We start from the raw sequence: 26,801 nt of genomic DNA, 5'->3' as shown, positions 1-26,801 counted from the left end.
ATGTGCATTACAAAAGAGAAAAAAACAAAAACAAAAGACACATATAAATATGTTGCCCCCTACATGGCATAGGGCCTGGCTACATGAGGGATCGCCTCTCTCCCTAACATCGGTCTGGACAACTTCATCCAGCTGGGTTGGTGCACTGTTGGTTCCTTCAGTTAAACAATGTCTCTGCTCAGGACTGTAATAGCACCTGCCCTCTGGAATGATCCACCCCAGATCTGGATACCCCCATTCCGTGAAGCTCTTCACCCTAGAGGCAGGGAAATAAATCCCTCCCTTCATTGCACTTGACATCTTTTTGTTTTATTGGGTTTTTCTTTTATAGTTTCTTTGACATTTGAAGTTTGTTGTGAGGTTAAGAGTGTGTTGTGGGGCAAAGTTCCCGTCAGAGCTGAACATCAGCATCTGTCAGTGGGGCATTTCTAGGATGGTCTGTGACAAGTGAGAAACTTCGGCCTGGTGTTTCTGCTCACCTGAGTCAGGCAGAAGCATTATGGAAGAAAGTTTTGAGCATTTTCCTCAGCTTCATGCTGTCTTTTCTGTTTGTGGCCCAAACAGGAACAAATGGTGGTTTGGAATTTGGGGTTGTCAGAGTTATGGACGAAGCTAAGCAAATGTTATCAATGAAGAACAAAGGCAAATACGAGATTGCTTTCAGGTAAGCCCTGCTCCTCAGGAAATTCCCTTTGTTTTTCCTTTGCTCCCTGCTTCAGTATCATTAATTAAAGTTTTATATCTCAGTGAAAGCCTCAAAGATAAGTCATTCGAGCTCGCCTCACTCACACTTTTGTCCTGCAATTCTAACAATCCAAATCCTGCATGCCCTTTTTGTTCAATAAAGTCTGGATTGTTCACATTTTATTTAACTGTTAATATTTGAGGCCTTTTTTATTTTGAAATGTGTGCATGCATGCTTTTAATCTGGAATGCTCCCCTTGCCACTGTGGGCTGCATGCTGTTTGGAGAGGCACACTGGCTTTTGCAAAGCTCTGTGAGTGTTAGACTAAGAAATGGTGGGTGGGTGGCTGGACGGGCAATTGAGATGATGAGACCTCTCACCACAAACATCCCATCAGCTGTTAAAGAAACAGATGCAAGAGACTGTGGATTTTTAGGATTGTGTTCTTCTTCCCCAGCTTGGTTATTGAATCCACAGAATATGGGATGTCTAACCTGGGTCAGCTGTTCACCATCCAGCCCCAGAAGGGGAATCTGAGCCCCAATGACCGCCCTACACAGGTCCAGATTGTCTTCCATTCGAAGGAGGAAGTGAAAATTGAGGACAAGCCTGTTCTGCAGTGCCACGTAAGACCCCGGGTGTAACTGGCTGGAAAGAAGGTGGCTCAGCTAACATTAGACCCAACAAGGTGGGAGCCAGCCTGAGTCTCTTCTCCCCCTTGCTCTAGGTGATTGAGCCTTCCCTCTGTGAGGGGGGGGAGACCATTGCCACCATCCCCATCCGATTGTCAGTGCTGTCCTTATTCAGCAAGTACAATATTGTCCCTCCATCCGTCATTAACTTTGGGCCGCTCATGAACGGCACCCGGAAGACCAGCAGCTTCACCATCGAGAACAAGGGGGTCCTGGACTTTAAGTTCACCACCTGCAAGCAAGTCCGTGACGTTGTGATTACAGCAAGGAAAGGGTGAGCTTCATCTTCAGGGATTAGGCCTGGGATCTGTTAGCCTGATTTGTTCTGTGCGTGAAATCAGGTGTACATAGAACGGGGACATTTTCTAAATATTTAGCATTAACGAGAGCAGCAGAATTTCATTTCTTGGCACAGCCACATCTTTCTATGTGCTCATGTGTTTCTTGAGATTTATTTATTGTGCTAAAGTTCTCAGAGCAGTTTCAAAATTATTTCAAATATTAAAACTTTCTTATAACAAGAAATGGCAATATGTAACTAGCACAAGAAAGAGATAAACATTCACATACCTGGAAGAAGGAAAATGTTTTTGCCTGGCAAAAGGATTCATTTTCTTTAGAAGTTTCCTAAATGTGGCAGCACTCAGAGATTGCAGTCTGCCAAAATGATCCCAATAAAGCAGAAGCCGCTCTGGCCCAGAGAGTGGTCTAAAGGTTGGTACCCAATCGTAAATTTTAATTTTAGTCACACCCTTCGAAGAAATCTTAGTGGTCAGTTCATTCAACTGGGATCTACTAGATCATCTCTGATAGATGACCTTTGAAGACCTCTGGCAAAAGGGAACTTCCCATATAATGAGACACTTAAGTGACAGCCTGTTCCACTGCACGATACTTGATATCTTCAGGAAGCTCCTTCTGGTGTCTACCCTGAAGGTTCTTTATTGTACAGGTAAAGGTAGTACAGGTAGTACAATCAAGTATTTACAACCACTTGTTCAGCAATCATTCAAAGTTATGATGATGCTGAACTGGAAGGACTTAGAGCCAGTCACACGATCACAATTTCTGAGGTTCTCTGCCGGCTTCGCACAAGCGAAGCCCACGGGGAAGACATCAGGAAGGCTGATTTAGGAGTCTTCTTGTTTTGGTCCATCTTCTTGGGGGACAATGATCCTACTTCAATCAGGAATTTGCATATTTACAAGGGTTACACTGGATTTGGATGATCTCAGAGGTGCTCTCAGATGGGATTGAAGGCTAGCCTGTCATCTGGGCTTGGCTAGTCTAGTAAAGAGAAGGACCAGGGGAGTCATGAGAGCAGCCTTCCAATATTTGAGGGGCTGCCACAGGGAGGAAGGAGTCAAGCTATTTTCTGAAGCGCCTGTAGGCCAGACAAGGAATAATGGATGGAAACTGATCAAGGAGAGATTTAACCTGGAAATAAGGAGAAACTTTCTGACCGTGAGAACAATTAATCAATGGAACGGCTTGCCCTCGGAAGTTGTGGGAGCGCCATCAGTTGAGACTTTCAAGGAGAGATTGGACTGCCTTTTGTCAGAAATGGTGTAGGGTCTCCCGCTTGGGCGGAGGGTTGGACTAGATGACCGACAAGGTCCCTTCCAACTCTGATTATCTGTTATCAACATGTTGCCCCCTCCTTGATTTAACTTTTTCCATTTACTGTTCTACCATGAAAAATTTTGGGGAATGGAGTAGGGAACTGCAGCCCTCACAGCCCTTGAGAAATGAAATGACACTTTAAAGGAAGGAAAGGCGCACATACATCAAATGTTCTTGTCAGAACCCTCACAGTTACAACAATCGAGGAGTGTAAAATGTGAAAGTGGAAGCAGAGCTCAGATTCTCCACAAAAATCCCCTGGGGGGGGGGGAATCTTCCAACTTGGCCAGTGTGTGTGTGTGTGTGTGTGTGTGTGTGTGTGTGTGTGTGTGTGGTCTCTCTTTTGATTCTATTATGGCCCTGGGAAGGTGAGTGTGGGTGTAAAACACATTCTCAGAAAGTGGGCTGTGCATCTTTGCGTGACCTTCCAAGCCTGTGCTCTGAGACTGCAGATAAGATTCCATCTATTTTGTAATGCTTCCTCTTTCAGAAACTCTAACATCAAAAGTTCCCGTTCCCGTGACACAGACCTCAGCCGGCAGAATGCTTTTATGAGCACGGGCAGGCAAAGCAAACATGCGGACTCTTTGCAGAAAGACATGAACCTGATAGGGCAGGTAGGCAAAGGATGGCTTCCCCTAATTTGCACTTCTCCCCCTCCCACTGCCAGCCTTGATTAGGCAACGTTCATGCTTTATTTGGGGAGAACGGGCTTGGGGCAGGATTTTCCCATCCAGGTTTCTCCATGCTGCTCCAGGACCTCAAGCCCTGGAACATGTCCAAGGGAAACAGGGCCAGGCACATATGATCCAGAAAGTGTGGCTCCGGTGGGGACGACCACACTTGGGGTGCTTCTCTGTAAATCAAGGAAAGACTTTGCCTGTATCACTTTGCCTTATTCTCACTGATCCTTGAGAAACAATTGCCACCGCTGAATCACCAGGGCTCCTTTGCAGGCTTGTTTGTCTACATCTCCCTCTCTTGCAAAAGAACAGCTGGAATCAGCCAGCAGTTGTTTAAGAGAAAGCAACCCCTGTCTTCTCCACAGGCTCGCTTCTCTCTCGGTATGTTCACTGTATCTCCGGGGTATGGAAACATTGCCGCAGGAGGCCATCAGGTCATCACGGTGGATTGCTTTGCTGAGCCTGCTGGGAAGTGTGAAGAATACCTGATCATTGAGATCACAGACCGAGACCCCGAAGACAGTCCAGGAGGCATCCTCTACACTCTTGTTGCAGAGTCCTGCATCCCAGGTAGGCAGACCTGCTCCTGGCTTACACTGCCTGGGGATACACCATGATCCACACTCCGAAACCAGGAAATCAGGTTTCATTTTTTTCTGAGAAGTAAGCTATTAAACATGTAATTGTCCCTTAGATGAAGGCCTGGTTTAGAAAGAAATGGGCACAAGAAAGGTTAGAATGCATTTCTGGGGGATTAGCAACATACAAAGATTTCTGAAAATATTTCTGATGAAGGCATTAGCACCTTGGCATGGAGGAAGGCTACCTCAGTTCTGCGGGGAGACTGGCTTCCTGAGGAAGGGGGCAGGCATGACTATTAGTGTAGTTATGGGCAGATGGAGATGTGGCAGGAGACATGGGTGGGCTGCACCCAGATAACACAGTCTTGGTCTTCTTTCCCCCAATACCTGGTCATTGGACCTTCTGAAGCCCAGGCTTTTGACTGCTGCTGCTATTGAAGGCCAGACACCTTGCAATGAAGTTCTTCTCAGTTCGCTGTGGATCAAATCATTTAGATCCACTCTAAGTTGGATGTCAGCTGAATGCTAGTCAGAACTTTGAGGCAGATGTGGGCCTGGTCTGTGTCAAGGCTTCCTCTGTTCAATTCCTAGGAAAGAAGAATCCTTGCTCCATAGATTTAGAGAAAAGTATTTTTACTAGGAACAAACTGAATGCAAATGGTTTCAAGCAAGCTCTGAGGCTTCAGAGCGAGAATACAAATATAGTATACTGCCCAGCCCCCTGTAGCTAGGCAGCCAGAGGCCACCACATACCAGAGCCAGCTGCCATGGCCTTAAAGATAACTGCCATTGCAAAGCTGCAATGTAAAATTCTCCACAGTTGTATGGCAGCAAATTCTCCCCCCTATTCTCCCCCTATTTTATGGCAGCAAGCAACAAGCTGGCTGACATTCAGCCCCCCGTAACGGAGGCATTAGCCATATAAAATTATACAATGAAAACATACAATACATCACACCAAAACTAGCAATCTCTTCAGGGTTTGTCAGGGTATTTTCTATAGAAAGTCGAGGAGTTTAGGTGCCCAGACATGTTTAGCATCCACCCATTCGACTGCGCAAGGGGAAAATATTTCCAAGAAATTAGATATTGGACCCTTCCTCTAGATTTCCTGGAATCTAGGATTTCTTTAAATACAAAATGCTGCTCCCCTTCAATCAGAGTGGGTATGGGAGGAGTGTCAAGTGCAGGGTGAAGGGGTTTTCAGGTTTCAATAAACTGCAATGAAATACAGGGTGAATACGCTTTAGGTTCTTGGGCAACTCCAGTTGCACAGTGACTGGATTAATTATATTTACAATAGGGAATGGGCTCACATATTTAGGATCAAGTTTCTTAGATGATTGGGTGGATTAAGTACTTTGTGGAGAGGTAAATTCTGTCACCTACTTGAAAATTTTTTGGCTTCAGATGTTTTTTGTCAATTTGTTTTTTATGTGTCTAACATTCCTCCTCCAGCACCTTACGGGCAACGGGCCAAGTGTTCTGCAGTTGTGCTATCCACTTCACTAAGGAGGGCACATGTGCTTTCTCTTGTGGAAGCTCTGGCATAGTTATGAAGTCCTGACCAGAGGCCATCTTAAATGGCATGAACCCCGTGCTGCTATGCACAGAATTGTTGTATGCTACCTCTGCAAAAGGCAAAAGGTCAGCCCAATTGTCCTGTTGGTAATTAGTTATGAGGAACTGTTCCAGGACTGCGTTCATTCTCTCAAAAGCCCCATTAGTTTGGGGGTGATGGGAGGAGCTTAAGCCCTGGGCAGTTCCCTACAGCTTCAAGAATTCCCGCCCAAATTGCAATGTAAATCGCACTCCTCTATCGGGAATAATGTGCTCAGGTGCACCATGCAACCTATACACATGCTGTATAAAGAACTTTACCTAACATCTTTGCGGAGGGAATTTTGGGGACAGGGAGCAAACTGTGCATGTTTTGAAAAGAGACCCGTAACAACCCAAATAACAGTGTTCCCCTACTTTCAGGCAATTCCACAATAAAGTCCATAGATATTTTTTTCCATGGTGCCTGGGGTTAGCCAGTTTGTAAAACTCCTGTGAGTTTCCCTTTTGCCGCAGCACAAACTGGACAGCCAGCCACATAGCTTTCAATGACTTTCTTCAAGGAAGGCCTCTAAAACTGCCTCTTAACCAAGTGCAGGGTTTTTATGAATCCAAAATGTACTGCTGACTTAGAGTTATGGGCGCCCTTTAATATGGCGTCTCTCAAGCTTGAGGGCATGTATAATTTGGCTCTGACCCAACCCAGACCATCATGCATGGTACAGTCATTTTTGTGAGTAGTAAGTCATTCATCAGATTTTAGTGCTTCTTTGAGCTTCTCAGACAGTTCATTTGAAATCTTAGACTCTTCTTTCCCCTGAACTCTAGTGGTTACCAGGGCTGCTAGCTGCTTCAAGGGGATAACAGGTTTGACCACTTCAGCTTTAACGCCATTGTTTTGAGCAATCTAGACAAAGCATCCACCATAAAATTCTCCCCCCTAGGACATAATGAAGAGTGAAGTTGAAATGATTAAAGTGTTGAGTCCAGCAGATTTGTTTAGAGGATAGCTTGTGTGGAGTTTTCAGGGCTTGCAGATTGTTATGGTCAGTCCATACCTCAAATGGCATCCTTGCCCCTTCCAGGAAATGCCACCAAGTGAGTGGGGCCCACCGCACTGCATACGCCTCCCATACTGCCCACCTCTGTTCAATCTCAGTGAGTTTTTTAGAAGGGTATGCGCATGGCTGTAGCAACCCCCAAGAATTCCTTTGCAATAACACTGCCCCCATGGCTACATCACTCACATCGGACTGAATTACAAATGGGGCCTCTGGGTCGGGCTGCTTCAGCATGGGCTCTGTTGCGAACATTCGTTAGAGCTTTTGAAACACTGCTTGGCATTCCATTTCCACTCCTTCATTTGAGATATGATAACTCAGTTAATCAATCTTATCTTGGTGAAATTCACATTTTGAACGTTTTGTATACAGTTCAGCAGTTCAGAGCCTTTTAAGGACTGCCCACACCAATTTCACATGTTCCTCCCTCGTTTCAGTGTATATTAAAATATCTCCAAATACACCAACACTTCCTTGTACAAAAAGTCATGCAGTACCTCATTGTATCAGCTTTGGAAGCCCTATTGAAATTCGATGCTCCCACACTGCCACAATTGAGCCTGGGAAAGTGGGAGGGGGGAATTGGAGTATAGTTAGACCGAATAACATTCTTTTTCTGATTCAAGGTCAGGTCATGTTGCGCATAGTGAAAAGGAAGTCTTACTTTGGGACGGATGGTGATTGGGCCATGTGATGTGGTAATGGGTGTAAGGGATGGATCTGTAATTTTTACTTATTGTAAGAAGCCCGGAACTTTCAGATTCGGGATTCCACAGTTGTGCCAGTTACTATCCAAATAAAAGGAACATTTGAGAGATATCTGTCTCAGAGTTATTGGTTGGAATTGAAGTTTGCTGGAATGCTGACATCCCGAATCTCGAAACAAACTCCAGCACCCCGAAAAGGGGCTGTCAGGGGTGCTGAGCCCCAGCACTGACTCAAAAAATGGAGCAGTGTGAAGTTTCTGAAGATGAAAGAAAGAGAGGAAGCTACAGAAGGAACAGTGAACCCGGGCACCTGAGAACTAATTGAGACTCCGTGCCCTCCTGAAGAATTTGTACAAGTGATGGAAGCTGCAGAGGAAAGATGGAAACTAGGCACTCGGCCCAAGGAATCAGATTCATGGAGAAGCTGCCAGACTGAGCTGAATCCAGAGATGGGACTGGAGGAGAAGCTGCCTGAGCACCTATCCTACTCCAGCCCTCTGAGATCGGTCCACGAGACAGAGTGGAGAAGCTGGGGGGGGCTTTGGAATCAGACAACTCCCAAGACTGGAACCTGTTGCCTCCATCCTGCAGCCAGTCATTGGCAGGGATCCCAGAGCAATTCCAGCAATTTAAGGTGGGGAGTTATCTCTCACAGCCATAACCTCTCCAGCCAAGCTGGATCCTAAGTCAGCCCACGTTCACTTTCCCTAATCCAAGACTTGACAGTGGAACCAGCGTGGCATCGGTCAGAGGTGGCCCAAGGATCGGCTCAGCACAGCAGGCCCAAGCAGCAAGGGAGGGACAGCAGATGCAGCCGACATGGGGTACATTACAAACCCCAATTCCTCCCCCTCCACAGCCAGCAAGGAGATTACCCCCTGTGGAGAGTATTCCTCCAGGATGGGGATTCTATCCTGGTCAGGGGTGGGTCCGATGCCAGTGGATGGCAGCACCAGTTGCACCATCTAGTTTGGGAGCACCATGGGCCCAAGGAGCAGCGGCGATCCCTCCTCAGCGAGGGGATCAGCACAGGCATCAGGCTGCAGCCCCCCCCCTTTTTTTCCAGCACGGAGAAGAAGGGAATAGGCAGCTCCCTATTCAACAGGTTCCAGTCCAGCCGCCCCTTGGAGCAACCCTGCAGGGACCCTTCAGGAGCCTGATATTATTCCCATCCTCAAGAAAGGGAAAAAACCCCAACCCCAGTAAATTACAGACCAATCATCTTAACACCAATACCTGGGAAGATTGTGGAAAAGATAATCAAGAAATAGATCTGCAAACAACTAGAAGCAAAAACAGATCATGCAAACCAAATGTCAGTGTTCCAGAAAACGTCCACTCAAACAAATGACTCGGAGATAAGCATCTTCTCAAAAGTTCTGTTTTATTTGGATAGTAAACTGGCACATCTGGGAAATCCCAAATCTGAAAGTTCTAGGTTTCCTTGCAATAAGTAAAAACTACAAATCCACCCCTGCACCCATCACCACATCACATGCCCCAATCACCATCCATCACAACTTGAGACATCCCCTCACCCAGGTGCACAAATAACATCACCTTGACTTAGAAGAAGAATGATAACCATATACACTCCAAAAAATTCCCCCCTCCCATTTTCTCAGGCTCAAGAATGTGGCAATGTGGAAGCATCTGGTGTCAATATGGCTTCCAAAGCTGACACCAATCTTATTTCCATTCTTTGATAAAGTGACTAAATTAGTAGACCAGCGAAATGCTGTGGACATAATATAATTAGATTTTGGTAAGGCATTCGACAAAGTAGACCACAACCTACTTTTTGATAAGCTAGAAAAATGTGGAATAGAGAACATTACCACCAGAGGGATTTGTAGCTGGCTGACAAACTGTACTCAAGGAGTAGTCCTTAAATAGTACTACATCTACATGGAGAGAAGTAGGGTACCACAAGGCTCCGTCTAAGGCCTAGTACTCTTTAATATCTTCATAAATCACTTAGATGGGGGAATAGAAGGGGACTCATCAAATTTGCAGATGACATCAAATTGGCAAGAGTAGCCAACATCCCAAAAGACAAGCTCAGGATCCAAAAAGATCTTGACAAACTTGAACAATGGGCCCTATCCAACAAAATGAATTTTAATGTGGAGAAAAGCAAAGTGTTACACTTAGGCAGGAAAAATCAAAAGTATAAGTACAGATTAGGCGATACCTGGCTCAGAAACAGTAACTGTGAGAGGGACCTTGGAGTCCTAGTGGATGGTCACTTGAACATGAGCCAGCAATGAGCAGCCACCGCCAAAAAAGCTAATACAATCCTGGGTTGTATAAACAGAGGCATAGAATCAAGATCACATGAAGTACTAGTACCACTTTGTAAAACCCTAGTAAGACCACACCTGGAATACTGCAACCAGTTTTAGTCACCATACGCTACAAAAAAGATGTTGAGACTTTGGAAAAAGTTCAGAGAAGAGCAACTAAGATGATCAAAGGCCTGGAGACTAAACATATGAAGAACGACTGCAGAGTTTGGATTTGGCTAGTCTAAAGAAAAGAAGAAATAGGGGTGACATGATAGCAGTATTTCAGTATTTCAGGCTGCCACAAAGAAGAGGGGGTCAAATTATTCTCCAAAGCATCAAAGGGCAGGACAGGAAACAATGGTTGGAAACTGATCAAAGAGAAAAGCAACCTGGAATTAAAGAGAAACTTCCTATCAGGGAGGACAATTGACCAGTGGAACAACTTTGCCAAACCTATGGTCACTAGCCACGGTCATCCCCATCTTCAAAAAGGGAGATCCCAGCCTAGTTGAAAATTACAGACCAATCTCTTTATGCTGCGTCACCTGTAAAGTCATGAAATCAATTATTAACCAATCCATCATCCTCCACTTAGAGACAAACAACCTACTCTCTAATCAACAATTTGGTTTCAGGAAAAACTATCCTGTAATCTGCAACTCTTACACTGCAAAAACATATGGACTACACAACTGGATCAGGGCAAAGCAATAGACGCAATCTACATAGACGTAAAGCCTTTGATTCAGTGGTACACAACAAACTGCTCCTAAAACTAAAATCTTACGGTATCTCTGGACACCTGCATAGGTAGAAGCATTCCTGTCAAACAGACAACAAATGGTCAAAATTGGGAGCGTCCTATCATATTCTGTACCTGTCCACAGTGGGGTCCCCCAAGGCAGTGTTCTAGGACCAACTCTCTTCATACTCTACCTAAATGACCTCTGTGATCATATTAAGAGCAACTGCATTCTTTTTGCTGATGATGTAAAGCTATTCAACACCACCAACAATACTGCTACCCTTCAAAAAGACCTCAACTATGTGTCAGAATGGTCAAACAAATGGCAACTTAAAATCTCAACAAATAAATGCTGTCTTACACATTGGCAACAAAAATCAGAAAATAAAGTACAGGCTGAATAGTCAAGACCTTGTTGATGACCCAAACTTTGTCAAGGACCTTGGAATACTCATCTCAAATGATCTAAGTGCCAGAGCCCACTGTAACTACATAGCCAAAAAGGCATTAAGAGTTGTAAACCTAATCCTGCGTAGCTTTTTCTCTGGTAATATCACTCTACTAACTAGAGCATACAAAACATTTGCTAGACTAATACTTGAATACAGCTCATCAGTCTGAAACCTGCATTACATATCTGATATTAATACAATTGAGAAAGTCCAGAAATATTTCACAAGAAGAGTTCTCCACTCCTCTACTCAGTGTAGAATACCTTATGCCATCAGACTTGAAACTCTAGACCTAGACAACCTAGAACTATGACGGTTCAATCTAAGTATAGTACATAAAATTATACGTTGCAGTGTCCTACCTGTCAATGAACACTTCAGCTTCAACCATAACAACACAAGAACACACAATAGATACAAACTCAAGGTAAACTGCATCAAACTTGATTGCAGGAAATATGACTTCAGCAACAGAGTGGCCAATGTCTGGAATACTCTACCTAACTCTGTGATTTCTTCCCCAACCCCAAAAACTTTAACCTCAGACTGTCTACTATTGACCTCATCCCTTTCCTAAGAGGTCTGTAGGGGGCGTGCATAAGCGCACCAACATGCTTACCGTCCCTGTCCTATTGTTTCTTTTTTTCTTTTTCTTTCTTTTTCTTATTTGTATCCATTTCATGTATTCATAACTATGTTTATACTTAGATAACAGGTATATCTAATAATCGCTTGTCAAAATAAAATAAATAAATAAAAAACTTGACTTCAGAAATCGTGGGCACTCCATCACTGGAGGCTTTGAAGAAGAGACTAGACAGTCACTTATCTGAAATGGTATAGGTTCTCCTGCTTGAGCCAGGGGCTGGATTACAAGACCTCCAAGGTCCCTTCCATATTCCTATTCTGTCCTATCCTATTCTACTCAAGGAGGAGGAAGGGAAGGAGGAGGACAATGCAACTTTTGTCTCGGTTGTTTCATCTCAGCAGAGACCCTTCAGGTCTGGGGAGAATCTATCTAGCAGCCCTGAAGGTGGTGCAAAAGGCAACTTTGCAGTTCTCAGGTTGAAGGCAGGCAGCTGATATTAGAAGAATGGGTTGGGGAATGCTGATTCGTTGCCAGAATCCTTGCTGATATTGCCTCCTGCAGTTCCTGTGGTGCAAGTGATGAGGAAAAAGTCTCTGAGACTTGATGTCATTTTGATTTCCCAAGGATTTTTGACTGACAATCCAGGGATCATTTACGAGGAGCATCGGATCTGTAACAGTGGCAACCTCAGCCAGGTGCTGAAGTCCGTCGGCTGCGAAGGTGTGTTTGTGACAGATGAGAACAAGTTTCTTTTTAACAATGTCCTGGTTGGGCACCAGGCAACAGCCCGCTTCAAGATCTGCAACCCTGGCCGAATCCCCTGCGATGTTGTCATGACCACAAAACCCATTTCTGCCAAGGTAAGAAGGACAAAGAGTGTTTGCATCACATGTTTTGTAACGTTGTCCCATTCCATTTCATGGGAGGCTCGGAAGAACATTAATCATGTGGCAATTGGCCGAGCGCTTGCGCCCTCCTGTCTTGTGAAAGGGTAGTTGCTCTGGAAGCCATTGGTTTTGAGAGGCCAATCCCACAGGGCTGTTCCTGACTTTTCCTACAATAGACAGGAAGCCAAGGTTGTCCATTCCCATTACAACAGGCAGGCTGAGTCAGGGAATAGCAATAGCCCTTAGACTTATATGCCACTTCACAGTGCTTTTACAGCCCTCTCTAAGCGGTTGACAAAGTCAGCCTCTTTCCCCCAACAATCTGGGTCCTCATTTCACCCACCTGGGGAGGATGGAAGGCTGAGTCAACCTTGAGCCTGGTGAAGATTAAACTGCCAGAGTGCTGGCAGTCAGATGAATTAGCTGCAGTACTGCACTCGAACCACAGCGCCACCATGGCTCTTAGAGATATACTGCAGCCAAACTCCATAGCCTGTAAAGGGTGGAGGTGTGGGTGATGGGTGGGGTCCTCAGATCTTTCTCTGGGGTGATTCCTGAAGTTCTGCTTGCTCTATGGATGTTTCCTCAGTCCACTGCCCGAATCAGCGACACCTTTGAGCTCCATTCTGTGCGCATGTCCATCGCCAGTCATTCGCATGCCTTTGCTACCCTGACCTTCTCACCACAGGCCATGCAAAACTACCAGTGCATTTTTGAGGCTTCAGTAGATGCAATGCCCAGGTAATTTCCAACTGGCTACTGAAGAGGGCACATTTCTTAATTTGCACATAAGAACAGTGATTCCTTTTGTCTTTCAGTGTGGTTGCCAGATCAAGAGCTCTGTCCTTTGAAGTCAGTGGAGATGGCAGCCTTCCTCAGATCACCATTGTGCGCCCTGTTCTTCACAATAAAAAGGGAAACCCGCTCCTCCTCTTCCGAAAGCTCCTCTTAGGTCACACGGAGGCACTCCCCCTTGTCCTTAAGAACAGCGGAAGCCTTTTAGTCCAGGTAGCGGCCAGTGCTCAGAAGAGCAATCGCAGATTGGCAAGGGGGTCTTGAGGGGGTAATGCTTAGAGCACCACTGTGGCAAAGGAAGCGCTCTCTCTGCCCTCTTTCCTTGCTGGGCTATTAGTGCTGCTCCCTTGTTTCCACTCCTTTGAGAGCTGCCCTATTTCCAGGGATTGTAAAAGAAGGGCAGCTGAGTTTGGGGGTGGGTGGGCAGACTGGGGAAATCCAGTGTTCCTGATGTAGCCTACAGGCTGCCAATTGAAAGCAGAGCTGTGAGAAGCTTTCTGAGACTCAAGACTCTACACTAAAAATGTTGAGTGCTGAATAACTATGAGGAGAGCTAGACAATGTCAGAGGTTTCCTTACCAGGTTCCTCAAGGCCTTCAACAGTGGTAGGGCTTCTAATGCCCTGAAAAGTTCCTAAAAATCCAGGGGTACTTTGGAGCGTATGCTTCTGCCTTGAAGAGAGCCTCCGTTGAACTGGACTGCACAGTCAAACATCAGCACAGGAAATATTTCATGACAGTTTGTATTAGATCATAAAATGCTTTAGAATAATGTTGTGTCATGAAATGTTTTATAAAGTTTGCCAAATTTCAGTTCCATGGAAGTCATGGGTCCCATTTCAGGGCGTTGATGTTTGCATTGCTCCCTCTCACAGTTGTACCTGGATGTGTCCGATGAGAGTGGGGCCTTCACCCTGAGGCCCAGGCCCACCACCCAGTGCATTTACCTCTCTTCTCAGAACGAGGAGAGTGAGTCCAGCGATGGAGGTAAAAGCTGCCTCTTCTGCCTGGGGCAAGGGATCAGGGCCGAGTGTGAGTGCAGCACTAGCTGCCCCTGGGCCGCTATGGGTCCCTGCTGCAGTGCCAGGGAACTCTTTCCACGCTTTTAGCACTCACACTTGCTCTTTGCATCTTTGTAGTCCGAAAACCACACACGGCCTCCTTGGTGCTGCACAACGGGGAGGCAGCTGAGTTGGATGTGATTTTCCAGCCCAGCTTGGTCCAGCGGGTGGAAGGGCTGATCCACCTCTCTATTGTGGACAACCCGTATGAGGAAACCAGCATCCAGATGGTTGGCGAAGGCTACCAGGATAACGTCACGCTAGACAATGTTCATAGCCCAGTGGTCGATGCAGAGCACATTGAGGGGCAGCTGGAGGAGAACACAGGAGAGGGTGAGTCAGCCTGAGAAACTGCAGAGGCTGTGGAAGGCGGGCGGGAAAGGCCCTTCTTGTGCCCCAAGGCTTGCAGGACAAAGGGCCCAAATTGCTTGTTCCTCTTCCTTTGCCCAGCAAGAGGGCATCCACCACCAGGAGACCCAGCCTTGCTTGAGGAGGCTGGGCCAGGCCACTCCCACCCATTTCCCTCCCCCTGAAAGAGAAGAGGTCTGAATATGGGAGGTTGTCTCTCAGTTCATCAACTGAATGCTTTTCCTCTTCCTCCTTAATTCACGATCTGGCCAAACCGGATGCCGTCCTTGGTGGGAAGGGTGGGGGATACGAAACTTGAGGGCAAGGCAAGCCCAGCAAAGCCTGCGGTGCAGTGTCCCTCCTTCCGTTTCGCTTGGTCTTGCCAGTGCAGGGGTTGGGAAGGGATCCGGGTGCGGCTGCCGGAGGGGTGCAGACCACTCACCCTCTTCTCTGACAGCAGTGAGAATGGACCACATCCAGTTTGGAGATTGCCACATTGGGAAGCTGTATCAGGCTGCATTCTCAATCACAAATCACAGCAAGTTGGACGTGATGAGATTTGAATGGCCTGCTGTGGGCCCCTGCCAGTTCTCCCCGCAGGTAGGCTGGTGGTACTCCAATTGCCAGATCCAAATGCGATTCCTAACTTTGTCAGGCCGGGGAATTCCCATGTTTGGTCCTCAGAGGGATCTGTGACAACATGGGGGGCCTATTGGGGGGGGAGTTGCCTCTGAAGGGAGGGGAAGCCAGGCTTTTAAGAGATGTCCAGACATATATTTTGACACCCCGCCCCCAAATAGTTAAAACACGGCTCAGAATAGTTTGGTCCCATCCACTGGGAGGGAGGCACAAATGAGGTGCTGGGGTTCCATGTTCCCATTCCTAATTTAACAGGCTTTTTGTCATGTCACTCAGCAATTACCTGACTTCCAGAGAGATTGTTTTTCAAGTACAGCTCGAGAGCAATGATAGCGCTTCCTAGATAAGGAAGCCTTTCAGAAGTGCCAGGGCAAGCCTCTTCCAGTTTGTTGCCAAGAAAACTAGATGAACGTATCTGTGAAATGGCCCGGAGCCAATGAATGCTGATTCCTTGATTCTCAGAATTTTGTCCATCTCAAAATGTTTGAACTCTTCTCTCCAGGTTGGCCATCTCCATGCAAAGTGCACTAAAAACATCACTTTGGCTTTGAAGTCCAGCCTGCCCATCACCCTCCGGGAGCAGCTCCTCAGGTGCAAGGTGTCCAGAATTGCCTTCCAGTGCCCTGCTGACCAGGTCCCGGACTGGGATGATCGCTTGCATACGGTCAAATGGGTGGATGTGTCAAAAGGTGTCCCAAGTATACGTCCAGCAAAAAAGAAGGTAGGAAAGCAGAATCAAAGAGTTGTGCCAACTGCCCTTCCTATAGGGCCATCACTGGGGAGGCAGCCACTGTAGAGCCCTCCAGATTCTCATTGCCACCCATCCACTGCCTTCAGTGCATCTTCAGCGCATTTAGCACCTCTGATTTCATAGATGTAATTTCATGTATCTGGGCTGCTGCTCCTGCTGCAAAAATCCTGGTGATTTCTGTGCCCCCCTCCTACCCTATCTAATGGCCATCCAGACATGGCTGGCTAAGTGTAGGATCTGCGTAAGTTCTGTAGCATGGAAGGAAGGAAGCAGGGAGGGAGGGAGATGTAAGAGAGCCAGCCCTGCTCCACCTCCTTCTTCGCTGGTGCTCCTGAGGCAACTGCCATCACAGCTGAGTACCGTGTGCAGAGAGCACAGACTTTCTAGGCCTTTCCTGGTGGTTGCTCTTTCTGGCCTCTTGTCTTGGAGCAGCCATCAAACAAGAGACTTCTGCCCGCAGCACTGACGATGGGCACAAAGCCTTCTGACCCTTCTGCTTTTGGGGCAGGTGATAGAGACTGATCCAGAACCTGCTCATATGACTGTGGAGGAGAGTAGCCAGGACCTGGTGCTTCGAGTGAGTGCCAACGTTGACTTTGCCCAGTATAAAATGGATGAGGATGCCGTCCACTTCAGAGACACGTTACTCTTCCAAACAAGGGTATTCACGTGAGTAAGATGAGACCAAGTAAAATATTATGATCAAGAAGACTCTGCTTTCACCAACATCCTCTTTGGAGCTGTCTTTGATTCTTTGGCCCTCACAGCCACTTCCTTTGTATCTCCTTTTGTTATATATCTCAGCTCTGAGCCTTCATTTCCTCCCTGCTCTGTTGCCCTCACAGGATGGAGCTGTCCAACACGGGGAATGTGCAACTGGAGTATTCCTGGAAAGTGGTCATGGAAGAAGGTGGGAAGGCTGTCAACTTTGCTACTGAACCTTTGTCAGCAAGCCCAGAAGGTACCGCTTTCTCTGCCCATTTTCCTCTTGCTCTTCCTTCCCTAACAATCACCTGTTGCAAGGATCTCGACTTTGCTGCAGATCTTTTGTTTTGTGTTTTTGCATTGTCTTCCACCATCCTTTGTGGCTTACAACAGTCTCTGAAGACGCTATTGGACTTCAGTTCCCAGAATTCTCAACTAGGATGAGGATTCTTGTTGCCTAGGATGTTCTGGAGCAGAAATCAAAACCCTGAAACTGAGGAAACCAGCTCTGGAATATCAGTTGCAGGGGATGGGGTTTGCTGTGAGTTTAAACTGGAAAATGCTTCTGTTAGTAGATGAGTCTCTCAAAATATGATTTATTTTAAAGTGAGCAGGTTTCCTCAGTTTAATATCCTACAGTTTGGGAATTTCTGGAGGGATCCATTTTGGGAAGCAAACAGAAGGTCAGTCGAAAGAAAGTACAGTATTTACAGAAATGTGTCAATAAACTGTTCCTTTTGCCAGGGAACCCATCTAGAGCATCAACTGTTTCCATCAAGGTCCAGCCTAGCCGGCCCTTCAGCCAGCTGGGAAGCCTCCTGGAGAGTTTCTCTTCCTACGTCTTTCCAGTAGTCACCCGCCCTCCATTCTTCATGGAGCCCAGCAGCGGGAAGATCCCTCCAGGGAAATCTCAGTCCCTCCAAGTTAAATTCTCTCCCCAGGAAGTAGGAGAGTTTGAGGGTCGGCTACTCTGCAGGTAAGAAACCAGAGGTGGCATTCAGCAGGTTCTGACCAGTTCTGGAGAACTGGTAGCGGAAATTTTGAGCAGTTCAGAGAACTGGCAAATACCACCTCTGACTGGAGATTTTACAGTATTCTTCCTGTGTGCCACACCCACCAAGCCATGTCCGCAGAATCAGTAGTAAAAAAATTTGAATCCCATCACTGTAAGAAACCATCTCATCCAGCCATAATGGGCACATTTTATAGCAAAATAGGTTAAATCTTGGCCAGGAAGGTGCAGCTTTCCCTCCACAATTCTGTCCTTTTGCCCTGGCAATGTTATTACTGCCATGTTGAGTCCCCCTGAATGTATTGGCAAGAGAGGACACGAAGAGCAAAAGGTGGCATCTCACCTTGAGAAAATTGATTCTTATTTGTCTGGAACAACATTTGGAGTATTACAGGTGAAACTCAAAAAATTAGAATATCGTGCAAAAGTTCATTTATTTCAGTAATGCAGCTTAAAAGGTGAAACTAATAAATGAGATAGACTTCTGGTTGACCTTGCGGTGTGAACGCCTGGAAAATAGTGGGCCCTGCAAAATCCAGCTTGTAACCACTGTCGGGAGACCCTTCGAGGTTATAGCTGCCTTGGAGGGACGGTGAAGGAAGGAGAGGCGCTTCGCTGACTACGAGGAAACCACAATTTCCTCATTAGGTCTGAAGCAAGCTCTCCCCGAATGACAGCAGGGACGACAGCCATTTTTTTGGGCTGTCACAAAGCTGGGACAGCCAGGACCACAAGATTTGAGCAGTGTATGGACAGAGCATTTAAACTGGGTGAGATAATTACCAACTTTTACTCTGAAGATTGGAAGTAACAACATGGATATTAAAAGATAACTCCTACGCTTAAGATAGCGGCGGATTGACGGAGAAAAAAAACTGAGAACAAAGAGGCAAAAGAAAGCTAAGACAAGCTAATAAAATGCAGAAAGCTTGGAAAAAGCTCAAATAATTTGAAGGCAATCTTCAGGAGAATTTATCTGGTTTATTTGTATTTTTAAACCCCCTGGATTTAATTGGAAAATCAGCTGTTTTTGACAACAATTTAATATTGGATTTGGGTTAAGAGAGCCATCTATTGGAGGAAGAGAAGTACTACAGCACTATAGCTGCAGCATACTAGAGAACCCTAACCCTCTTCTTTGAGTCTCACTGTCGCCCAAGCTTAATTTAAAGGGGAAAGTTCCTCAATAGGAATTAGAAAAACCTCATCCAGGTCGATCACACTGTTCCTTAGTTTCTATGCTTGCTTCATCAGTCGGCTGTCACAGCTTTGGACAGGCATGCAATGGCCATCTTTTTCTTCCTGCCAGCACGAGAGCTTCTTCTGAATCAAACAAGGAGTTTGTAATCTCCTTGTGATCAATGGAGTGTCCTCTCTCTCTTCATCACCTATGATTTGGGTCCCTCAGAACCTCCTAGCAGGTTGAATTTTGGCACAATCCCACAGAGCCCCGTGGAGATGCACTGTGTCAGCACTTCAGCCCCATCCACTTCCCCTATCTCCTGTGGCAGCCCCTCAAGTTAAGTTTATGGTTAGAGTCACCTTACAGGGAAGATGAGCAGCACAAAAGTTACATAAATAAATAAAAGTACTGGAAGACCGTTATCAATGTCCCTTCTGATCCTTCTCTTTGATAGGCCAGATTATTCTTCTATCAATCAGTCTATCCTTTTTTTCAGATAGGCCAGGCCTAGGTCCCTCAACCATTTGCCATATGAATTAGCCTTCAGACCCTTTATCCTCTTTGTTGTTCTTTTCTACACACTTTCTAAGGTTTCAACATCATTTTTGTACTGTGGTAGCCAGAATTGGATGCAGCATTCCAAAGGGTGGGATCACAGTAGAGTATAAAACGCTACTATCCTCATGATCTTGATGCTATCCTTCTGTTGATACGATTTAAGACTGCATTGGCTGTTTTGGGCAGCTGCAGCATACTGCTGGCTCATACTTAAGTGGTGAGCTACTTGAACTTCTAGATCCCCCTCACAGTTAATACTGTTGAGCCAGGTATCGCCTATTCTATACCTGTTTTTCCTGTCTAGGTGCAGGACTTACTTTTCTCATCACTGAACTGCATCTTGTAGGATAGGGCCTGATACTCAAGCCTGACAAGGTCCTTCTGAATCTTGAGTCTATCTTTCAAAGTGTTCTCCATTTCCCCCATCTTGATGTCATTTGCAAATGTGCTGAGTTTCCCTTCTATCCCCTCATCTAGATCAATATGTAGATGTTGAAGAGTACTGGGCCCAAGACCAAACCTTTAGGTAGCCCACTGGATGCTTCTCTCCATGTAGATGTGGCTCCATTGAGGATCCGCTGAGTGTGGTTGGACAGCCAACTGTGAATCCATCTGGTAGTGAGACACTCTATTCCACATTGTTCTATCTTACCAAGAAGTAGGCTGTGGTCTACTGTGTCAGATGTCTTACTGAAGTCCAAGTATACTCCATCCACAGCATTTCCCTGATCCAATAATTTAGTCATTTTATCAAATAAGGCAATTAAGTTTATTTGGCATGATCTGTTTTTAACTACCTTTTCCAGGCTTTTCCCAGGTATTGATATCAGGCTGATTGCCTGGATCCACTCCCCTCTCCTTACAGTCTACAATTGCAGACTACCTCCTATGGTTTGGAGACTAAAAGACTTATATCCCTATCCTTTGAATGCTTCCAAATTTTTTGCCTTAGTCAAAGGCTCTCAATTTACCAGTATAGATGTCACTCATGGATGTTTCTGTCAGCATTTGACTCACTGGCTGTTGGCACTATTCGAGTGCTGGTGATTTGGCATGCTATCGTTAGTTGATGTCATGTTCACAATTCCTGCATTCACCATTTGCCTTGCTTAAATCTGCAAGGCCAACTATTATTAAAACTGTACCATCTCGACGTTTGAACTACAGTAGATGTCAGGTTTGGCTGTGGCTTTTCATATCATAGCAGCCTCTCAAGCCACTAATTGTGCATTCTCATCTCAAATGTCCAAGCTCCCCTGCCAACTTCTCTCTCCTCTTATTAGTGACCAAGTGGCACAGTGATTGACTGAAAATTGAGAAAATTCAGGCTTACCAAACCTTCAAGCAGGTACAGGGTGGGATGCTACCGGTTCTGCCCAGCTCTATAGAACCGGTAGCTCTGAAGAGCAGCAGACACTAAGGTTCTGTGTTTGCTGCTATTTGGCCCACCCACCCGCCTGGGCTCTTACCTGTCCTTTATTTCCTGCTTTTTCAACCTCAGCTGCTTTGCGCGGCATAGCTGAACTTGAAAAAGCAGGAAAAAGAGGCTTTTCAAACGCTGCACACCTATGCGCAGTGCTTTTCAGCTATCTGGGTGACACAGCTTAAGGTTTTTACACATGCGCAAAACGTACTCACCAAACCGGTAGTAACACTGGTTGAATCCCACCCCTGAGCAGGTACCTTGCCAGATGGCTCAACTAGAAAAATATTTGAGAACATTATTTTATGCAGAGATGACCTCTGTTTATGGCTCTCTCTGGGCACCTGGTGATGAAGGGACAGGTGAAGAGAGTTTCAATGCAAAGCAAGCACATGCATAGGCCTTGGAACATCCTTAAACCATTGTTTTGCATTCACTCCTCATCCAGGCTTCTTTCTTTCCAGTATGCCTAATCTGAAGCTGGATGAGGAGGGCCCCATCATTGCTGTGAAAGGGAAGAGTCTCCTGCCATATTGCCACTTTGAGCTGGAAGACTCTGATTACATCACTGCAAACAGGCGCAATTCAGACTTGCGAGGACCAGGAGGAATGAGTCTGGACCCTCAAACGAAAGTGATTGAATTCACCTCTGTGGGAGTCCATGTCAAGAACAGCAGGTGAGTATCAAGCCAACTGAGGAATGCTCTTTGATCGTTTGGAAGCTTCATCATCATCCAGCAGAGCCATATTCGGCTTTGGCCCTGGGGGTTCCCTCCTTTCAGTCCTGGGGTGGAACTTGCCCCCTGGCCATTGGCCTTGAGAGACTCTTCCAGACTCTCCTTCCGACACTGGCCCTCCTCAGCTGGACTGTTCATGTCTTCGTCTGCACTTTTCCCTTTAAACATGAAACAGTTTTTAGGGATTCACTTAAGTCAAATTTTAGGTGGCTGTTTCAATATAGTTTATGGGTCCCTTGTTATTTTATAAAAATAACAGTGTGTTATGATGATTTAATTTCTGTCCTTAATATGTGTTTTATTATTTACTTATTTTTGATTTATATGGCTACCCTGGTTTAAGGTATTTGTGGACAGATGTACAGATAGTCCTTGACTCACTACCACAATTGGGACTGGAATCTTGGTAGTTGAGCAAAGCAGTCGTTAAGTGAGACAACATATGACTGCTTTGTTCAATGACTGCAATCCCAGTCCTTCTGGTGCTAGAGGCAGTTTGGTAAAGTAGGTAGTGTGGGATGCCTCGGGGGTTGGGGAGGCCCAGGCCCAATCCTCTCTGCAGAAACCCAGTGGAAACCACTGACTTTCTGGGGAAGCCTACAGGGGAGATTTCAGGTGGCAGTTGGATTGGTCGAGGGGCACTTGGCAACCGGTCAAAACTGCAAAGTAATTGCCAAGTGCTCAAGTTGCAATCCAGTTACTGTGATGTATGTGTGTGTGGTTGTCTATGTGTGCAAATTTTGTAATGGTTGGAAGTGCTTTGGAGGATTAAATTCAGGAGTTTTTTATCTTCTGAGTGCTACTTGGTGTTTCATGGCAGCTGTTGCATTGTATGTTGTAGATGATCCCTGTTTTTTTCTTCTGGAGCTACCAGGCCTTTTGGTTTACCCAGGGTATTTTGGAGCGGTTTAGTTGGTTTGTGTGCTGTGGTGGTTGTAACAGTCGATTGGTGGTTTCTGAGATAACTTTTGATATATGGCAGTGTTATCCTTTTCAGAGTTTGTGTTAGAGTAATCAGGCACTTTTTGATAAAGTTGCACGGGTGCCCATTTTATTGGAAGATATAGAGATGAACTCTTTCCTTTTGCATGATTGCTATGCTATGTTTGTGCTTATCTAAATAATGTTCTTAAACCGCTTTTCTTGTGGGAGGTTGGATGGTTACTTTGATACTTTGAGTGCTCGGATGGTGTGGATAGTTTAAGATAGACCTGTGTTTCTCATTGGCCATCATGGCCTCTGCTGATGAGACTGTCCAGGTAGGGTTGTATGTTGTTGTTTATGTCTCCCCTTGTAAATTTTATTCCTTTAAAGACATCATTGATGGTCTTATGTGTGTTCTGTAGTTGATCCTTTTCAGGGGTGGGATTCAAATTTTTTAACAACTGGTTCTGTGGGCGTGGCTTAATTTGTGGGCGTGGTTTGGTGGTCAGATGACTGGGTGGGCGTGGCTTGCTGGTAACATGAGTGGCTGGGCGTGGCCAATTTAGCAGTCCATTTTGCCAATTTAGCAATCCATTAAACAATACACAGCAGCCCTCTTTTCTATTCTTCTTTTTAATACTGCATGAATTTTTTTTTACTGGGGGGAGAGATTGGCAATGTCTGGGGAAGGAAAGGCATGCTTTTCACAGGTCTTATGGATATATTTAAAGGGCCAGCTAATGTCATTGATGTTGGGAGATTCATTAGTGAGGCGATAGTGACTGGATGTGCGATGTTCACTGGTGCAGTAACTGGAGTTGGTAAATTAATAGGTGTGGTGAGTATTAACAGAGAACTCATTGGGCTAGAGATGTTAACTGTGCTGGGCTTCTCATATTCATTGCAGCAGCCACAATGTGAGGAGCTGCTTCTTTGGTACTGTGAATTTTGCCCCATTTAACAACCTTTCTTGCCACAGTTGTTAAGTCACTGCAGTTATTAAGTTAATAACACAGTTGTTAAGTGAATATGTCAGAAAGTTGCAAAAGTTGATCACATGATCCTGGGACACTGCAACAGTCATAAATATGAACCAGTTGACAAGCATCTGAATATTTTTTTTAAATAAATTTTATTGGTTTTTAAAAACAAATGTAAACAAACAAAACATAAAAACATCAAGCTGTCTTCCATAGGTGTACATACAGTGTGCCGGTAGGTTTACAAATTGTTTTGTGCTTCCATTTCATAGTCTTCAATTACAATTACATTGCATATGATCTCATATTGTCAATCAAAAATTAAATACCTTAGTATCATTATTAATCAATCATTTGACTATACTTTTATTCATTCATGTTTTACAGGATAGTCATAATTTACTTAGTTTATTTTATAACAGTTCATATTATCAACCCAAATCTATCCTAAAATCATTTTGTAGATATAATAAGAAAAAAGTACATCTTTATATATTTATTATTTTCTAAAAGTCTACGTATTTCATTACTGTATTTTATTGTCTAACCATTGATAGAAAAGATCCCAAATTTTATAAAATTGTTTATCCTCTTGTTCTCTAATTTCAAATGTCAATCTACTCATTTCAGCACATTCCAATATTTTCTTAATGATTTCCTCCTGTGATGGTATTTTCTCATTTTTCCAGTTTTTAGCAAATACAATCCTACCCGCTGTTAATACATTTACAATCAGGTATTTCAAGTCTTTACTATATATTTCAGGTAAAATTCCCAATAAAAATATCTCTGGTTTCAAGTCTATATGTTTTTGTCATTTTTTCCAACCACATGTGGATTTTAGTCCAGTATTTTTTAGCATCCGCACAAGTCCACCACATATGGTAATATGAGCCAGGTGTCTGATGACATTTCCAACATTTTTCGGATTTATTCTTAAACATTCTTGCTATTCTTGTCTGGGGAAAATGCCACCTGTAAAACATCTTATACAAATTTTCTTTATATGCTGTTGACATTGTCATTTTATAATTTTGAGACCACAATTTTTGCCATTTCTCTAAATTGATCCCATATCCAAAATTCTTCCCCCAAGCAATCATAGTTTCTTTAACTTGTTCTTCTTCTAGTTTAATTTCTAATAAATATCCATACAATTTTTTAATCACTTTTTCATCAGTACCTGTCAAAATCTTATCTGTCAGTCAGTTTATCATAGAAACCTTCTGTTTTAGAATCTTTATCATACCTTGAATGTATTTGCGCATATGAAATCCAATTCATCTTTATACCTTGTTCCTCTTGTTTTTGCATAGATTTAAGTTCACCCTTTTCATTCAATATTTCACCATATCTAACTGTTTGTTCCTTTTTGTATATTATAGGATAAGAAAATGCTTCAATAGTCGATAACCAGACTGGAATTTTCAAATAACATTGTCTTTTAATCTTCTCCCAGTTTAACCACAGAGACTCCCGTATATAATGTCTTCTAAAATACCCCTGTGTTTTAGTTCCTTTATACCATAAAAAGGCATGCCACCCCAACAACAAATCATGTCCTTCTAATGTCAACAATCTAGTATTTCTTAGTGTTATCCATTCCTTAACCCACATCAGATTTGTAGCTTGGTAGTACAACTCCCAATTAGGCAAACCAAATCCTCCTCTAATTCTAGCATCTTGCAAAAGTTTTAACTTTATTCTCGCTTTCTTACCTTGCCATATATATTTCAACACAATTTTATTTAAATCTTCAAAGTAGTCTTTTCCAAGCCTAATTGGAATTGTTTGAAACAAATATAAGATTCTGGGTAATATATTCATCTTGATTGTTGAAATTCTCCCTATTAATGACAGTTGTAAATTTTCCCATTTCGCCAAATCTAACGCTATCTGCTGTTTAAGTTTGATATAATTATTCTCTTTTAATGTACTACATCTTGCTGTCAAATATATCCCCAAGTACTTAATCTTATTCGTGACCTGAATTTTCAATAGGTCTGCCAGTTCTTCCTTTTGTCTTAATAGCATATTCTTTGTCAAGATCTTTGTCTTATCTTTATTTATTTTCAAACCAGCCACCTTTCCATATGTCTCTATCTTTTCTATCAGTTTTGATGCTGTTTCTAAAGGGTCTTCTAGATGAAAACGAGATTATCTGCAAATGCTTGCAGCTTAAATTCTTCCTTTTTGATTTTCATTCCTTTTATATTCTTTTCATCTCTAATATTTCTGTTTAGCACTTCCAAAGTTAACACAAACAACAAAGGTGATAGTGGGCACCCTTGTCTTGTTCCTTTTCTTATATTGATAGAGTCTGTCAGTTCTCCCTCTATCATTACATTTGCCGTTTGCTTATAGTATATAGCTTCTATTGCTTGAATAAATTTTCTAGCAAAACCCATCTGTTCCAACAGTAATAACATAAATCGCCAATTCACATTATCAAATGCCTTCTGTGCATCTAGAAATATCAGAGCCATTTGTTTTTCAGGATGTGCCTCGTAGTATTCCAAGGTGTCCAAGATTACTCTCATATTGTCTTTAATTTGTCTCTTTGGCAGAAATCCATTTTGATCAGGAGGGATAAAATTATTTAAATATTTTTTAAGTCTTTCTGCCAATATTGAAGCAAAGATTTTATAATCTGCATTTAGTAGAGAAATGGGTCTATAGTTCTTAATTTGTAATGGGTCGGCCTCCTCTTTTGGAATAAGTGTAATATAGGCTTCTGACCATGATTTAGGTATCTTCTTCTTTAACATAACTTCATTCATAACTTCTAGCAATGGAAGATTCAACGATTCTTGTAATGTTTTATAAAATTCTGCCGGAAGTCCATCTGGGCCTGGTGCCTTTCCATTATTTGGCTTCTTGAGTGCTTCAGTTAACTCCATCATCGTTATATTGCTTTCTAACATTTTTTCAGTCTCTTTAGGTATCTGAGGTAAATTAGCATTCTGTAAGTACTGTTTAATTCTTTCCTCATCAATATTCTCTTGCATATATAATTTCCCATAGAAGTCTTGAATAATTTCCTTCTTCTCTTTGGTACCATGGCAAACTTGGCCTTGGTCATCTATTAATTGCAATATTTTCCTTGATTCTTTCTCCTTTCTCAATTTGTATG

At 44.0% G+C, this 26,801-nt stretch overlaps 1 protein-coding gene across 1 annotated transcript in view; it reads left to right on the top strand.

Moving 5' to 3' along the window:
• HYDIN (HYDIN axonemal central pair apparatus protein) overlaps positions 1–26,801 on the top strand; it is a 285,840-nt gene that overhangs the window by 209,357 nt on the left and 49,682 nt on the right. The window contains 16 exon segments of the mRNA XM_087971902.1: positions 565–664; positions 1,143–1,311; positions 1,413–1,651; positions 3,491–3,617; positions 4,049–4,253; positions 12,291–12,526; positions 13,143–13,294; positions 13,372–13,561; positions 14,223–14,334; positions 14,487–14,741; positions 15,214–15,356; positions 15,898–16,116; positions 16,655–16,815; positions 16,992–17,107; positions 17,596–17,827; positions 21,492–21,704. Coding sequence (XP_087828028.1) covers positions 565–664; positions 1,143–1,311; positions 1,413–1,651; positions 3,491–3,617; positions 4,049–4,253; positions 12,291–12,526; positions 13,143–13,294; positions 13,372–13,561; positions 14,223–14,334; positions 14,487–14,741; positions 15,214–15,356; positions 15,898–16,116; positions 16,655–16,815; positions 16,992–17,107; positions 17,596–17,827; positions 21,492–21,704 — 2,869 coding nt within the window.

Source organism: Notechis scutatus, chromosome 9 (genome assembly GCF_049901735.1).
Source record: "Notechis scutatus isolate UNSWTSFEM ecotype Mainland chromosome 9, rNotScu1.2, whole genome shotgun sequence".
Lineage (NCBI taxonomy): Eukaryota > Metazoa > Chordata > Lepidosauria > Squamata > Elapidae > Notechis > Notechis scutatus.
The sequence above is the reverse complement of the archived record's forward strand: the minus strand, read 5'-3'. Positions and strand labels throughout refer to the sequence as shown.